This window comes from Varanus komodoensis, unplaced genomic scaffold (genome assembly GCF_004798865.1).
Source record: "Varanus komodoensis strain SLA01 unplaced genomic scaffold, ASM479886v1 scaffold32, whole genome shotgun sequence".
Classification (NCBI taxonomy): domain Eukaryota; kingdom Metazoa; phylum Chordata; class Lepidosauria; order Squamata; family Varanidae; genus Varanus; species Varanus komodoensis.
The window spans coordinates 20927909-20945841 of record NW_025335798.1 but is presented as its reverse complement, the minus strand read 5'-3'; the positions used below and the strand labels follow the sequence as shown (position 1 = coordinate 20945841).

General features: G+C 38.9%; 1 protein-coding gene across 2 annotated transcripts in view; it reads right to left on the bottom strand.

The window, feature by feature from the left end:
* The window catches only part of ARHGAP15 (Rho GTPase activating protein 15), a 438685-nt gene that overhangs the window by 152676 nt on the left and 268076 nt on the right, over positions 1 to 17933 (bottom strand). For both annotated transcript variants that reach the window (XM_044438196.1, XM_044438195.1), the window contains exon 10: positions 14844 to 14942. In XM_044438196.1, coding sequence (XP_044294131.1) covers positions 14844 to 14942 — 99 coding nt within the window. The remainder of the gene's footprint in view (positions 1 to 14843; positions 14943 to 17933) is intronic.

Here is a 17933-nt window from a genome sequence, read left to right as displayed (position 1 = left end):
CAAGCAAGCAAGCAAGCAAGCAAGCAAGCAAGCAAGCAAGCAAGCAAACCCCTTTTAAAAGGAACTGAAGTTCACTTAAGTTCACTTACAACATGCTGGCATTTTTTGTATTTTTGGTCCCACCCATTTGCCTGTGAGCTTACCCTTCTTGCATTCAGCCCCACCAACCACCAGAATCCAACCTCTCCCTTCCTAACCCTGAGATTCACCGAAACTGAATTGAGCTCTTGCGCTGACAGGGATTCCTTACATCTGCTGAACACTTTTGGTCTGCTTTCACCTTCTGTTTTGCATATAGACTACATTTTTGGCACAGATTATCAGATTTTATTATTATATACAATTGTTAATGTTATTTGCAGTTTTATGCTGGTTGCATAGAATACTTTAAAAAAAAGAGTTATAACCACATTTTAGCCCTGCTGAAATCTAATGGCTCATTAATCACATTGCCATTTGTGCTGGGTGAAACTCCAATTTCGGGTCCAGTTCAAAGTGCTGGTTTTAAGCTTTAAAGCCTAAAACAGCTTCGGGTAAGTTACCTGAAGGCTTCTTGTCTCTCATGGACTGTCAGAACTCTAATATTTTCGGAGATGCTCCTCTAAGTACCCCCACCAAATGAGGCAAGTTGAAGAAGTAGATCTTTTCATTGATTGCACCACATCTGCAGAATGTTCTTCCTGGAGAAGCTCACCCAGCATCAATTTTGTGGTCTTTTTGGCACTTATATTCTTCCAGTTATTTTAAGACTAAGTTTAGCACTTATATTCTTAGTTCATTGCAGTTTTATTTTGATGCAGATTTTACTTTAGTTATATTTTATGTTGCTTTTATTCCCTTGTTTGTATTTCATGTTTTGCTATATTATAATAATGGACTGAACTCAATCCATGGGTATAATATTGGATATAATATACCCAATCATTATCTATCTATCTATTTCCAATATATATATTGTATATACCCAATCATTATACACAGCATATATCCAATCATTGGGTATAATAAACAAACAAACAAAGGAATAAAAAAATTAAGTCTTGATTGCAATGAGAAAAGAGTAACATTTAATTTCACTAGATTAGTTAAATCAGGGAGGGGAACATAGATAAAAGCTTGAAAACTACTAGCTAAAATTTAGAAATTAAGAAAAAGGAATTGTTTGGTACTGTGGAAATGAAGGTGATTAAATTAATTCAAGGAACCAAATGTGAATTCAGGACTAGACAGATCTGATGTTAAATGTGTGAATGAATTTAATGAGTTCTTCCCCTTTTAACCACAGCAGCAACCTGGAGAGATGAAGACTGTGGTGGATGAGGAAAGATTATCCCTTTTCTTTATGCCAAAGTCCTTCCAAAAAAATTCCTGAAGCTGGCATTAACAATGGGAGGGAAAGTTTAATTCCTATTAACACAAGCTCTTCTCTCTGGGCAATAGCAACTGTGTGACTGTGGGAGTACTGGGAGAGGGGTTAGTTCTAATCTTTAAGTGCCACAGTCCCAATCCAGGTTCATACCGCTTGTGACTGCTATTGTTAAAAGCAAAGCAAAGCAAGAAAGACACACACACACACACTCTTTTAAAGGAATCGTATGGAATGCCAAATTCACTTCAGTCCCAAAGTGACTGAATTATGTGGAATAGCTAACATATTCTTCAATATGCTATACACTCCAGATCATACTTTTTCCTATACGTGACCTCCATTTAAGATTCTCCTCTTTTATTACTTTATGCTTGGACTTGGCTTAAAAATGAGGTATGCACAGATTGCTGCCACTGTGCTTTAACCCATTAGCAATAACAAGGGCATATCCACATCCTCAGAAAATTCCTGGAGACAGAGTATGGTCCATGGAACACCAATTCACCACCTTGGAGATAGTAATTAGAAGACTAGACTACGAATTCAGCTATGAATCTCACTGGATAAGCTTGCGTCAGCTTCACCTATTCCATAGAATTGCTTTGGGGTAGATATAACTAGGTGGATAGAACTAGGCATGTTGCCTTCAGCTCCCTGTCTTGAGCTTGTACATATTATTGTGTGCTTAATAAGAATTCCTACGTTCGGTGTTTTAATGATTTTTTGTTATTTTATGCTGTGTGAGTTTTGATCATTTGGGGGTTTCTTTTTGAAAGAGAAAGCATCTAAAGAATTCAATAAATTAAATAAGCTCTGATTCAGTAAATGTTTTTAGCCACAGTTCTTCAGAGAAGCATGTGTACAAATGTACGTATAGGCTGTGAAATTCACCATGTGGTTTGAGAAAAAGCGAGGAGGCAGCCATACCCTGCTCAGATTGTGAACACTTCTAACTGGTTCAGTAAATCTGTTGATGCATGAGGTGTCTATTTCTGAATATTGAATATTTACTCCCAGTACTTACTAACACTGACTGATTTTTAACAGTGCAAGAAAAAGCAGGAGAGTAAATGCCTCTCTTCTGCAATGCCAGCAAAAGCACTGGAGTGCTCCCAGGTATGAATTTAGTCCTGTCACAGCAAATGTTACTGTGGTGAACAGTCAGTAACCACTTGCTTTTACTGGCAAGGCTTAGCATACTAATGCTTTCTTTTACTAGCAAGGGATACATTTCTCTGGAACGAATTAGTCAACGAGGCAGGTATCAGGTAACTATGACAAAGATGGCAACTGGTTTAAAGGCTTTTCATTATTGTAGTCCTGCTATTTTTTTAAACCTAGCTTAGATCCTACTGTCCATAAATTCCAAATTATACCTCTGGAACATGTTGTTTTCCCTTTTTTCCCCCTCTTCTGTTTCCCTTCTAATTTGTACACTGTGCTCTTTTTAATGTTTTTTCTTGATGCGTCTTGATATTAAAAAAAACTCCCAAAACCTGACGCAGAGTGTGGCTTTTTCACAGACACAGAGGCCCCAGAGAAAATACCGAGAGTAACTTGGACCTTGCACAAAACTATTAACTGGCTTTTGCTCTGAGAAAGGTGGCTACAGTGGGATTAAATGAGTCAGAAGACAGAATGCCTAGAGAAATCACTGCCAAGACATTTGCACTGCATTCATTTGCTCCTAATTTTTACTCAGAAGTTGCAAACATCTTTTTATATAACAAACATTGAAGGAGAAATTGTTTGGAATGTGCCTCAGCCAGTTCTTGTTTGTAATCATCAGAGCAATAAAGTCTGATAATAAATAAATTTCAATGGGATCAGCTACATTTCTTTACTCCCCCTGTTTTAATCTAAAAATATTCTTTGGAAAAAAATGAGTTATCTGCTGAACCATTAAAAGTTTTTCTAAAATAGCATGTATTTTCTATCTTTTTGTGTGGCTTTTATATGGATATAAAAACAAGGAGCCGAAATCTTCTTGGAACAAACCAGAATTGTAAAATACTTCAAGGATCTCTTCAAAAGTTGAACTGTACAAATTGCACATTTTTCATGGAAGTATTAGCATTTAGTACATGCCCAGATCCAAGTACAATAGTTTATCCTAAAGTGGGAAAGAACGTATGCTCCAAAATTAGCAGAACCAAGAGCTCAGATCATTTATTGGAGCAATGTGATCGCTACACTTTCAGAATACTGCCCTGGAAGGTAACTGGAAACAATACATAAAGCTGGAGACATGGGAAAGACTCAAAAGTTAGGGAAAGTATTCCTAAAAATGAATAATAAAAGATAAGAAATTGGTGGGGGGAATCTGCATATATTTTATATTTATGAATGGAGTAATGTTTTTATAATGAATGAACCTGTGAGTAAATGACATGATCCAAATTAAACATCGTGATAGTTCATGCCGTTCTTTAGTGAAATTTAAACCATCTTTACCTTGCTTTTCATCCGAAAAGGCTTGCAGAACAGCTTACATACAGTCAGTATAAATAAGACAGCCCCTACCACCAGGACTAAATAACATGAAACAAAAGGAAAGGGGGATGAGGAGAAAAGAGGAAAAACACACACTCAGAATGGTTTCCAATCTACTTCTGCAATTAAAATGGCTTCCATTAACTGAGGGGAGGGGAGATCCTTCTCCCTGAAATCTGCTCTGCGAGGGGAATATGAAAGATAGTAAGTGGGTCAGAGCATGAAAACCTTGCCTTATGGTCATTTTGTTTCTTGTATTCTGAAATCTGGTGTGAGTTTTCAGTCATAATTTGCTGTGGGAAACTTCAGAAGGAACCACATATACAAACAAGCTAAGGAGCTTTTTCAATGGAGAGATCTTGGATACAATCAACCTAGTATGGGCAACATAATTTGTTCATCTATAGCATGGTTAGGATCACAGTAAATGTGGTACCTCATTTTTGATGAGGTGGAACAATCTCATCATTTCCATTTTCTGCTGATATCCCATTTCCCAAGTTTTCTCTGCACATGATTATACACACACACACACACACACACACACACACACACAGTGTATTTATATTATAGTATAGTATATCTATTATTGTGTGTGTGTGTGTGTGTGTGTGTGTTCCTTCTGGTTGGAGGTTATTTATGAATATCTTTGGGGAAACTGCAAAACTGATTTTACTGCATTTTATTTATTTTTAAATGAGACCACTCTTAAAATGTTCCAGCTCAGTCAAACTTTCAAATAATGGTGTGAAAGGAACAAATGAATAATAAGACCAACACATCATGTAGCCCAAGAGGAATAATAAGGTTGTGTTGCTTTGCTTTGCTTTGCTTTGCTTTGCAGAAATGGTGATATTTGACTTTAGCAGATCTTCTTGCTGAAGCATCATCATTGCCCATGGGTCATTTGAGACCACTGCTTTCCATGATGATTGAGCAGTGTTTGATGGTGCTGGGCAGGTCTTATAGAAACAGACTTTCAGAACTGGGACAACTGGGCTCCTGAGTGTCTGAGATTCAGGTTTAGGTAAGCTGGAGATGAACAATGGTTTTCAAGAGTTGAGAGTGGCTTCATTTGCCATAGTGAGCACACACATCTCTTTTGTAAAATGGTTACTACCACTGGTCAAACTGGTTTTCCATTTTTATGAAACAATACAGCAAAACTCATTTACTGATAGTCACTATATACATTATAAGCATTATAAGTTACTGATAAGCTGGCTTCAACTTTGTGCTCTATTTTTGTCACTTTCCAGCCTAAATGATACCAGATCCTCAATGTCTTGGGGAAAGGGAATGAGGAAGAATCTTAAATTTAAAATAATTTCCCATATTTAGAAATGATAGCAAAGAATTTGAGGGGGGAAAGTTTCCAGAAGGTTTCATCTACTCTATATGATACAATTAGTCTAGAGAACAGAGATTCAATCTCTCTCTCTCTCTCTCTCTCTCTCTCTCTCTCTCTCTCTCTCTCTCTGTGTGTGTGTGCGCGCGCGCACGCACACACACACACACACACACACAGATATTAGACTACTGCCACAGGAGATAACAAAAGGAAATACTTAAGGTACCATAATCATCTTAGCCCCCTCTTTCCAGGTCACTGTAATCTACCCAAAGATAACTAATTGCACAAAGTAAACATTCCTCTCCAACCACAAAAAGAATCCATTACACAAACATATAATTCACAGTCATTTTTAGTGGGCTGTAAACAGTTTGGAATGAGCATAAAATGGGACAAAAATCAAAGTGAGCATTTTGAAATGAAAAAGTGTTTGCTACAAAAGGTCAGTCCCTTTGCTTGGCAAACTATGCAGAAAAGCCTGGGAAAATGTTGAACACACAAGCAGTAAGGGGATTTTAAAGCCAACAACCTCCCTGTTTCTTTAAACAGACCTCGGAACCTATAACTGGATGCTGTCAAACAAATGACAGGAAAAAAAATAGAACAGCTGCTAAGAAGTAAAGTCAAGAGATAAAGTTTTGAAAGTTAGGGTCCTTCTTCGAAGTGGACGGAAGGTCTTTCTTAAATTTTTATACAACATTACGGATCTCAGGGTGACTTTTTGGCCTAGAGTCAAATATGTAATTTTGTATATAATTCCTGCAATAGCATCTTGTTCTTGAGAAAGAAAATCAGCAGTGTAGCAATGTCCACTGACTAATACATCTTTCATGCCTGCAAACATTGGCAGCAAGGATCTGAGAAAACAAGTCAACTCTCCATATCACTATCTTTCATTAGAAGGGTCCCAAGATAAAGAAACTGTATCATTCCTTTACATTAGCCTATACAAGATCAACAGCAGCAGCTGCAGCAAAAAGAATTGTATGAGTCCATGAAGAACATGTGTAGAGCAAACCTAAGTTAATTTATTTAAGTAACTTCCACAGCATTCAATTAAACACACATAATTGCAGCTTCATCTTACCAAGGTGTTCTGCTGATAATCTACTCTGTTATGTAGACCTTCATTTTTAAAATGAGAAACAAGCTTCCATAGAAACCATGCTTCTAACCATATATTGTCAGCCATTGCATCTGAATGTAGCCTCCATGTTTGGAAACAACAGGCTACTGAATACCAGCTGCATAAATGAAATAGCAGGGGCTGGGAGCTGGTCTTGCCTTTAGGTCCACTATGTAGACCTTCATCCCCAGCCACCTAGGCATGCCATTGGTGGAAAAGGTGGCATATAAATATTTCAAATAGATAAATCAATAAGTCGTGCTTGTCCACCATCCAGACGCCTGAACTGCAGGACTATAAGGGTCTTTGGCTTGAACCTCCTGTCTCAGCTGGGTGTTAGTGGGTAACTCATAGGAGTAGTCAGAATTTAGGCCAGACAAATAACTCCACCAAAAACTCCACCCCATCTCTTCTACTCCTTTTGTCTCCGCTGACAAGGGTAAGGAAGACAAAGTGCATCAGTTATCACCTTCTTCTTCTCCTTGGCTGCCAAATAAAGGAGCAAGAATGCACTGAAAACAGCAATACCCCAGTCTTGTTCTCCTCCTTGACTTGGTGCTGTCTGGCAATGCAAACAAGACCGGGGTATTGCTGTTTTCAGAGGCCATTCTAATGGCTATTTTGCAGCACTGAAACAAAGGCACTGCTATCTGACAGTGCAGTGCCTCTTGTTACTTCAGAAGGCTTCAAGCTGAAGCCCTTTTAACACTGATTGCAGGCTTTAAGGGCTGAGTCCTGCAACACTGACACTCCTTTCTGTGGCCCACAGATGCAGAGTCCTGTTTCAGATGTGAGGGCTCACTCCTAGAATCTGTGAAGTAACACAAAATACTACCAGCTTCTTCCTGCTACCACCAATTATAACAATAACCAAAGAAAAGAACTATTGGTACCAATTAGTGTGGTGTAGTGGTTAAGAATGTGGGACTAGGACTCAAGCACCCTGAATTCTAGTCCCCATTCAACCATGGAGCCAACTGGGTGACTTTGGCCCCATCAGAGACTCTCAGCCTCACCTACCTCACAGGGTTGTTGGGAGGATAAGACTGAGAGGAGGAGTAAGAATTATGTAAGCCACCTTGAGTTCCTTGAAAGGAAAAAAAAACTCTGAGATATAAATACATAAATAAACACAATAATAAAAGCACTAAAAGATAATATATTGCAAAGTGCAGGTTACTACTGCACTTTCCATAATGCAGATGGGTGACTGAAGCAAAGAGGGAATAGCTTGCTTCATACCACCTAGTGAGTTCATGACTCATGCAATATGTGATGTGTGATGGCATGAATTAGGTGAAAAAACCATAATCCTTCAGCCAACGGCCAGGATGTCCCCAGACGTCTACTTAGCCTGAGTATTTGTGCTTGTACCCCTTGGTGTTACCATCTGAAAACACACCGAGGCAGCTGGAAGTGGCCAGGGCTTTGTATGAATTCTCTTGGCCCACTCCCATGGAAGCCTTTTCCCTCCTTAGGGGTTTGTCAGCTTATTATACTACACCAACTTTACTGGCTGTTATCTCACACATAGAAGTACAGCAGAACATGTGAATAATTGTCTCTTTTTGCTCATTTCAGGAATCACAACAAGCATCCATATATTTGGAATTAAAATGGAGGGCTTCCAGATGTGAAGGCAAGGCACCTAAGCAGACATAAGCCCTGTTGCCTCATATTTTATAAGTTAAGCCCTGTCTTAGATTTTCCTCAGTTGATGTTTGTTTTAAAAAGCCATTGCTTCATTCTAGTTACAGTTTGCTCTAAATTGAAAGTAAGGCAGAAATTGTGTATTCATTCGTTTAGGAGTATCATTCCATTTAATAGGATTTCCTTTTGAGTAAACCTACACAGGATTGAATTGTAAATGATTTTATTAATCCCAGAATATGCTGGCCAGCAGAAGGTTTTAAACACGACAATTGTAGTTATACATTTTGTTTTTTATTGTATTTTCTGGTGCTTTTGATTTTATGCTTTTATGGTAGGTCTCCCTCTTTCAATTTCTCTTTCTCTCTCATTTATGTTGATTTTGTATTTATTATAAACTGCCTAAAGAGGTTTATGTTATAAGCAGCATACTAATGTCGTAAATAAGTAAAATAAAAATAGATCTTCCCACGTAGCTCTTTTCTACACAAGTCATTTATCATGTGCTCATCATTCCCCACTTAAGCTTGTTTATGGGTTTCTTAGATGACATGACACTCCAGTTTCACTTTTGTGTCTAACCAGCATTTTTGGTGATAGTTTTTTAGAGCTGAGAAAATGCAGCACTTAATTATAAAAATCAAAGAAAGTGCAGCTTCACCTTGTGTATTTGTGCTGTTCCCCTATACCACAGTGTCACCTAGAGGTTAACTAATGGAAAAGCAAGATAGGAAATGCTCCTTATGTAGTGTGTGCATCTCAGTTCTGCAGCAAACCTGAAAGTAGATACAGTGAATTAACAGGCTCATGTAGAAAAGATCACAGTCATCCATCGCTCTGCTTCTATCAGATAGATGCTTCTGGGAAGCTGCCATGCTGGAATGAGGCCAATCCACCAGCATCTAATATCTAGAGGTATACTGCTTTGAAACACCAAGGCTCCTAATATGACAGGGACATGCCTCACACGATAGAGGACATGGTGAGCATATGCCAGAGAGCCCTGGTTGCTGTAGCTTCCTACCGGGTGTTTGCATCCTCCTTACATGTCTTCCACAGATACGTGATGGCATGTATTGCAACCAACACTGACAGAGCAAGCAGTATGAATCCTTTGTGCTTGCAGTTCTCCCAGTCTGCTTGCAAGCTTTTCTACATGAGACTTTCATGGTGTGCCTGCCATTCCTTTGTCCTTAAGCCATTGGCCCTCCAAGTTGCTCTTCTCTTTCCAAACAACACTTTTGGTGAGGTTTTTTTTTTAGAGAAGGGGAAATGTGGTGGCATTCAGAAAAGTGAAAAAAAAAAAAAAACAAGAACACTTTGCCACCTGTGTATTGTACTATTCTGTTATACCATGCTGTCACCTTGAGGTTATACAGTGGAAAACTAGGAATGAGAACATTTCTAGTGGTGTTCATATCTCCATTCTACAATGAAAATGAAAGTAGACACAGTCGATTATCAGCACCGAGTAGATCAGCTCTGTGTCTATTATCCAGTTATTATTCCATATTTACATTCTATTCTTCCTCAATAAAACTCAAGGCAAATAAAACTAATAAAAAGCGACAAAAGAAAATAGAGATAAATGAGGAAGCAAACATAACTGTGAATAGAACAGGTAGGATGCATTAAATGTAAGAGCTGGGGACATTGCTTTGATGCAGGAATAGGAGAGAACAATTTTTAAAAGCTCCTTTCATCCATTTAATGTGCAAAGAAAGTTCCAGAAGTGCAAGGGCTAGGGAACTCATGAAGGTAGCTAAAGAATGGGGATCCAAGTCAAGAGAAATCACTGGAAGTCAAAATTAGGAAGGCATCAAAACTTCCCTAATCTCTGTGCCTAAGAGACATATGTTGATGACCAGACTACTCTGACATTATTGGCTGGTATATTTCAATTCCTCTGTCTTTCATTTTGTTTTATTATCATCCAGATCCTACTTTTTTGTACACTAACATAATGTAGCAGCATTTGACTAATATCAGTCATGACAGACAGGCGATTCATTATCATCCTTAGCTTGTGACTTCCACTTGTCGCATGTAACATACCGCCAGAGCTAGTACACAGGATAGGCTGCATTAGACTGGATATTGATTTGGCCCAGTAAACTTGCAAAAACCAGGCTCACAAACTAATTCAGCCAAATTATTTGAATTTAAATTGATTCCATGCCATTGAACGTTATGCCCGAGGCTTTCTATTGCTTGCACACATGATAACATTTGCAATGAGAGCAATGTTCCCATTGATCATTGAATGCGATCCACAAAGCAAGAGCAGAATTACCCTCTTCAACTGTTAAATAAAATAAACACCCAAACACAACCTGGTAATATTAGCTAGAAAATTATTGAAAATTATTTGGTTCCACTTGTTCTCTGGTTAGTTTTGCAATGTAGTCTCTTCACAAAAACAATGCTTGGTCTTAACGGGAACACACTGATGTTCTGTGTACAGTTACAGTACATGGCATGGGGCAGAGAGGCACACAGCGTTCCTTCCTCAGCCAATATGCCAGCTGCACTGAGTATTTAGGCCATCTTACTAAGACTATGGAAGTAAACATACAGTTTTCATTAAATGTGCCTTTCCCATAATTGGTACATAAGTATTTCCCATGACTCTGCAGTTGAATAACTTGGCTGGAGGCATATCTGGCTATTAGGAGGAGGGCTTCAAATCTGTTGAGTCCCAGCCATGCCGGGAGACTTGGCACCTCCACATGCTGCTTCCTAATACCAACCCCAGTCTAAAATGTCATCAGAAGCTTTCATAAACATTGGATTTAGCTTCACATAAATTACTGCTGTCCTGCGATGGTTTATGCCAGATTTTAGTGAAAACAACACATTGAGTAAACAGAATAGAAGTAAATGCAAAGGAATCATAATCCAAGTCCATGATGATAGAAAATTGTATACCAAGTAAGAAATTGTAAATACAGTGATAAAATGAAAATTTTATCACATACCACTGATATTAGCTATCAATTATATCTCCAGCAGCTAAAGCCATATGCTGGTTTAAGGTTGCAGTAAGTAAAAGGAAGAAGCACACAAAGCAAAACAGAATCATGTAATACTTTTGCAAATCAATTGTTTTGATGGATCAGTGACAATACACTTCTCTTAGTCTTAAAATAGATTAATGTCATAATTCTATCAATATCTTTAATTCAAATTTCCTTGTTTCTTTAATGACTTTTCACTGCCACCCAATAGCAAAATATTCTTGACAGCTCCCAATAAAAAGTAACATCAAAAAGAATAAAAAACAAAAAACCAACAATAAAATCTAAGAATACCACAAAAACAGCAGCAGCAGATAAAACAAATATAGCAAAAACCCACAACAGCACTACAATCTCATAGAAGTTTAACCTTCCATAAATTAACAAATCATGATCTACATTGAGATTAAACAACCTTTTACTTTGGACTGAAAAAAAATCAGAGAATAGGTGCTAGGTGACCTTCTCCCTAGTAGCCACCTGGCATCTCTGGGTGTCATAGCATGGTTCATATTGCAAGAATAAAACAGCATCTCTGCATCACTCTTTCTCATTGTCATTTGGCCTGTGTTCCAGAATTATGAAAAAGTTTAGAGGAGGAGACCATAGATCAGTATCTAATAAGTAAGTGTCCCCTGTCTTTTCCCAACATGTCTGTTAAAAATATGTATGTATGCATGCATGCATTTCCTGCCTTGTTTTCTTTCCAGGGCACTCAAGGAGGCTTACATAATTCTCGTCCAGTTCTCAGTGTTAAATATTGCAGTTAGTTGAGCTGGAAAGGAGCTCCATCTAAGAGTTGGGAGAACAAGCAGGAATCAGCAAGATGGACCAGTGGCTTGCCATAAGTTTTTAACATGCTTACTTGGAGGAGAATGTATTTTTAAAATAAAACAGTCATGTCTTGATAAAGGACTGTGTTTCCATTGAACTGCTTTTCTCAGACAGAAATGGCGCCCATTATGTTGGAGGTTCCATGGGAGTGGGCCAAGAGAATTCATATAAAGCCCTGGCCACCTCCAGCTGCCTCAGTGTGTTTTCAGATGGTAACACCAAGGGGTACAAGCACAAATACTCAGGCTAAGTAGACGTCTGGGGACATCCTGGCCGTTGGCTGAAGGATTATGGTTTTTTCACCTAATTCATGCCATCACACATCTAGGGAACTTTTCTCAGCTATGATTTGGCTGACTGGAATTCATACATATCCAACTGTGTCACAGCTGGCAGACGCAGACCAGGCCAGCAAAGAGCTACAAACTCAATATGGCTAGTAGGCAACCCCAGCGGTATCACAAAATGGCTGAATACAAGGGACTCTCCAGCAGCAACTGGTTCATGACAAGGTGTATAGAACCCTAAAAAAAAGGAGTGATCACATCATTAAAAGATTTGATGTGCAGACACAGGGTGAGGCAGGTGATACTGCCTCTTGCAGACTGATAGCAAGAGAGTTAGCTTCCTAGCATTCACCTGAAGTTCAACCACCAGTAGTGATGGTGTTAGCCTAGTAGCTAATTTGTTACCTTATATGTTATAAGTTCTGTTAAAATGATTTTTTAAAGAAGCTGTGCCTATTTAAGCAATTATTTTCACCTGTCTTCCTTCCCGGTGGTGGGCAACCTCAATATGTTTTAAAAAATATTTAAAGTATCAGCTTTATCCACTTGGGACATAATCTAATACAAAGGCCCTACTCCATCAGCTATTTCTTTAAGGACAGAAACAAGAAAATGCTTTGTTCACATATATTTGCATGTGACTAAGTTTCCTTAGTCCTGTTGGAATTGGATGGTTAAAGTGTGAAACATTTGTCATAATGGTTCTATTGGGAACAGTATGTTTTCAAAAAATTGCCATCCTATCAAACACCCACTATAAATCTATTATGAACTTTCTAAAAACAAAACAAATTTCCTACCTTTTGAATAATGGCATCCATTTTGGCTTTGCCTGTTCTGTTCCTCTTTAGCTCTAAAGCTATTCATACCTACGAGGCACTACAGCTGTCAACTAACCAGGAAACAACAAAACAGCCTGATCCCCTGTCCCTTTTCCAGGAATCAGTAGGTGAATTTGTTAATTACACAGAGATAAACATCATTACTTACTAATTGGTATTCATCAAATTGCTCTTAAAGGGCAGCTCCAGCAATCAATTCATAACCCTAAAATGGGCTATCCTTTAACATATATAAGCTCTAGAATCTACACTAATTCTGGCTGTGTCGTTTGCTTATTTCACAGCAACTTTACATCCTGGGAACTCTATTTTTCCTAATTCTCTTCTTTTATATAAGTAACATATGAATTGTTGGAATTATATAAAAACTATAATGAAGTATAATGAATTGTATACCATTAGGATGTTTTCATCTGTTACTATAAATGCTAGAAAATGCTTAGATAAAGCAATTCTTTGTGGTTACCTTCTTGGTGCGGTTGTACTGACTTTAAACTTTCACGAGCAGACACACAGGAACAACAAGAGACTATGCACAGCTTGTAGGAATGGACTTCCTTACCCATCTCCACATGGGCCCTGCAGCATCCCAAGCATGCTGCACAGACAGTTAGGAGAAATGAATGGGATTAATTGAATCAGATGAATGAGATGAATCAGATGGATTGTGGTGCAGGGGAAAGCAATCCTGCCCCCCAAATTTATATATCACATAAATGGATATATTTGGGTTATGCCAGGGACTTTCTGGGGAGAAAAGGGTACTAGCTTTTCTCTGTTGTAAGAAACATGGACAAGTATGGTCTTTTATACAGTAACTGTGAGACTTTATAATTTAATATTGCATAACCTTATACCAAAATATAACTTTAACCTAAAGGTATCCCTGGTGAGTAAGCAAAAGAGTGAGGTGTTAACCTCCATTGCTAATACAGCTGAGAGGTTGGGGAATATGAACTGTTGAAGTAGAAATCTTAACATAAAATCAGCCTGATATCCAGACACTCAGAAAGGATTGGCATGGGGAATTAGAATCCCATGTTCAAACACACCAGTGAAAAAGTGCCACATCTTCTGTATAATCCATATCTCCCAATGTTCACCATTATATACCAGTTCATGAGGAGGTTGGACAGGCAGAGGTCTTGCACCCATCCTGCTTGAGTGATCCTCTGGGCAGCTGGTTTGCCACTGTGGGTATGAAATGCTGGACTAGAAGGACCTTTTATCTGATCCAACATGTTTTTTGGATCAGATAAACTGCACTTAATACAGCAATAGCTACTCTTTGGGGCATAGTCAATTCCACAGTGCCTGTTTCAGAAAAAAACTATCACCCTCTGATAAACGTTGGCTATGCGGGACAGCAGAAGCATGATTAGTGCACATGATATGGAAATACTTGGTGGTGGCCTCCTTCAGGAGAGAAGTTGGTAGACATATCAACTTTATCCTAAATACATCATCCTTGTTAAAAATGTCACTGTATTGCTGAATTACATTCCCACATCCTGGAAGCTATCTTCTGGCCACTTCCAGTGGACTACCTGGGCCCTCATTGTGGCTAAAGGATCATACTATAGGATTGCAAAGAGAAATCATCTCCTGAACCATACAATGGACTGAAGATCTCTCGATATCAAGAATATTATATGAGAGAATATACTACCAACAACTATTCCATCTCAACATTCATTCTGCCATTTAGTCAACTTTGAATATGTATGTGTCTCTGTGTGTATGCATATGTTTGTACATATATATTAGTAATGTATCTCAAGTTCAGTTTAATACATCTCTGGTCTATCTTGTGTGACTGTATGCTTTTTTCTTTTTATGTATATCAAATAAAAATATAAAAAAGCTCCCACCTCGTTCTTCAACAGTACTTATGCACATTTTAACAAAGTGGGGGACTGTGGAGCCATCACGTTCACACACACGATGTAAATAGGATCCAAACACTTGATCTAGAAAAGAGCAAAGATGGATTAAAACAGGATTGTTCAACACAATAAGCACTCTTGGAATCTAGGAGGTTAGCACTGGTAAGCTGGTAATGTTTGTATCTCCTGGTATCTGGCAATCTAGATCTTTAAGCAAACTTAGCTTTACTAAATTACGGACAACAGCCTGTCAAATAATTATTTCCCATTCTTTGAAGGCATAATGTGGTTTGTTTGGTTGGTTGGTTGGTTGGTTTTTGCTTGGTATACTGCATACATGAATGACCTGCTGATCTATAGTTAATTGTATAACTATATCATTCAAACTAACAGAACAAATCAGCTGCATGACTAATTAAATTCTGCTGTTTTCAATCAGAATTTTTCATAACTAATCTGAGCTGGACTGAGACCAAGTGCCAGGACTCAGCAATGGATGCACTGCTTTTATGCTACCCAACAAGAGAATTTCCTTTACCTGCAATGGATGCACCTGTGGTTCACTGGAACAGAAGAGAAACTTTTACTATACAGACATACCTCACTCAACAGATTTATAAATCTCAGCTGACTGTTCTGAGTTTCAGGATTCAGTTTATAGATAGTAGTCCCTGAACAACCACTCAGCCAAAGTGGTAGCGTAAAAGATATATTTATTGTTCAAACAGTGTTCAAGAGTTATGGGATTTTGTGATGAAGACACAGAGGCCACATCACCACATGCAGTACAATTAGGTTGATTAGAAGCATAATAGAAATTGTAACTGGCATATTCTTAATAAAATTAAAGTTCTTATTGTCCTCAGTCAGCAAAACAATTCTGAGCATAGCATGCTAGTTTGTACGGACGGGTGCAGCAGGCAGGACTGTGTGGTACCCCCAGCTCTGTCTTCTAACAAAGGGATATGGCTGGGAGAGATTTCAGGGAAAAGAACTGCTGTCACCCCAAGACTTGAGCATATGATGCCTGAGGTGCTTGTTTCACTTGCAATTTTGTCCCTTGCCTCAGGCAGAAAGTGTCAATGGATAAGGCATGCCTTGAAGGATACACAGAGGTAGTTGGTTCTCAGCTGACTGAAGTGCTAGTTAGGACTTGCACTTGCTATAATTCTGAGAACTTAATCCTGTGCAGCTATGATACTAGATACCCAAAAGATTTGGGGAACAAGCCCACTGGGGGGGGAGCACAAATTTGCACATATTAATTTGCATATGCAAATATGCATACATAATTAGAAATAATTACTACAGATGAAATGGTATAGAAAGCAACCTAATTAACCTTGCTTGCTTTCAGGAGAGAGCTGCATAATGACTCTAATTATACTTGCTTGAAACTTATCCCCCTCTGCCCATCATCCACCTATCTTTCCCTTGCCCTTTCAGGCACAAATCCAAACGGGGAAGATGGAATGCCTGGGCTCACCAAAGAGCTGTATGGCACCTTAAACATGGGCCAATTTATTGCAATGACACACCGTGGACTATAATAACCCCTGCTGCTGAGCCAGATAATATCCTGTACCATCTCAGCTGCCTTTTCTCCACAAGCCACTACAGTCATGTCTAGGGAAACATTTTGATGCCTGCCACGGAACACAAAATGGCATGTTGCCTGCCCCCCATCCTCATCAAGGTGTGCCATAGTGCCAAAGTCAATCAAGCTATTTTCACCCCGCAGCAGAAAATCCTATAAGCACCACTCCTATTACCTGTCAGTGATAATATGATAATAGTTAAGAAATTACACTTGTCTAGGTACATGATAAGCAACATCTTTCAAAACAATTTTCTGTACATTGCACTTTAGACCATGAAAGCTTATTTTGCCTCAGTAAATGTGTGAATCTTTAAGGTGCCACAAGGTGGAAACACAAAAGAGAAAGAAGCCCCTATCTTCTTGCCACATCTCCCTAGAGTAGTGCAAACAGTGCCACAGAGGACCATGAATCCACCAGAATCTGGGCACACGGACCATGCAAAAAACAGGTGTTCTCCAGGAAGATTATTGCAGAGCCCAGACACAATTATCAGGCACATTCAGGCAAACTAGAAAGCTGAGGTAAGCTGTAAATTCATACATTCCCTCACCCTGAATTCAAACTCAGCAGCTCATTCGAACTCTCTTTGCAAGCAAACTTGCTTCTCTTTACGTTCAACAGAAAGTCATTGGTCAGCCTTGAGGAAGCAACAGCCTCTGATCACATAGCTATGAATAGCCAATGCGCCTGGTGTTCTTGTCATGACCTTGTTGCCTGCAGTGGCCAGATGGAGAAATGCAATTGTTTGGTAGCAGTTGGTTGGTTCAGCCAGACTCTGAGAGACTAAGTGACAGTGGTGCCATTATGCAGTTTTGGACTCAATGTGTTTAAAAGGCTGGTGCATTCATGGCACACTTCCTATAAGTCAACTAAGGAGTGAGTCCTAAGATTTCTTAATAATTGCAAGGCTTCTGAATCCAGAGGGAAGAAACAGGTACGTATTAAGCAGGCAGATGATGGAAATGGGAAGCTCTAAAGATCTGAGCACAGCTCAGGAGCCAGCCACAGGTGACTTCTCCAATACCACCCTTGCCTGTGCAGAAACTGTAAAGCCACATGTGGAAAATGTTAACTGTACTGTTCACGTAAAATTGTATTTATTTCTGCCACAGTGTGCATTAGTTGTCTGGAAGAGTGGAATCTAGAATGAGCTGGCCAGAAAGAATACAGAAATATCTACTCAGCAAGTGGAACAAGTCAGCCATGCCTAATTGTAGTCCCATTGCTTTCAAAGCTAGCATTTGATATTGTACTATGCCTTCCATGAATGGAGTACACATTGCATATATATTGCCATGCTCTACACAGTAGCAGAAAAGTTTTCAGGGGAAGAAGTAGATGGACAGTAGGGTCAGCTTGGCACAGAAATGCATGCTACAGAGGATTCTGTGGCATACTGGCATGTTCTTAATGGCTTTGGAATCCTTTCAGAGAAGTAATTTAATAACCTTTTTGTATTATGTTTGGATTCCTT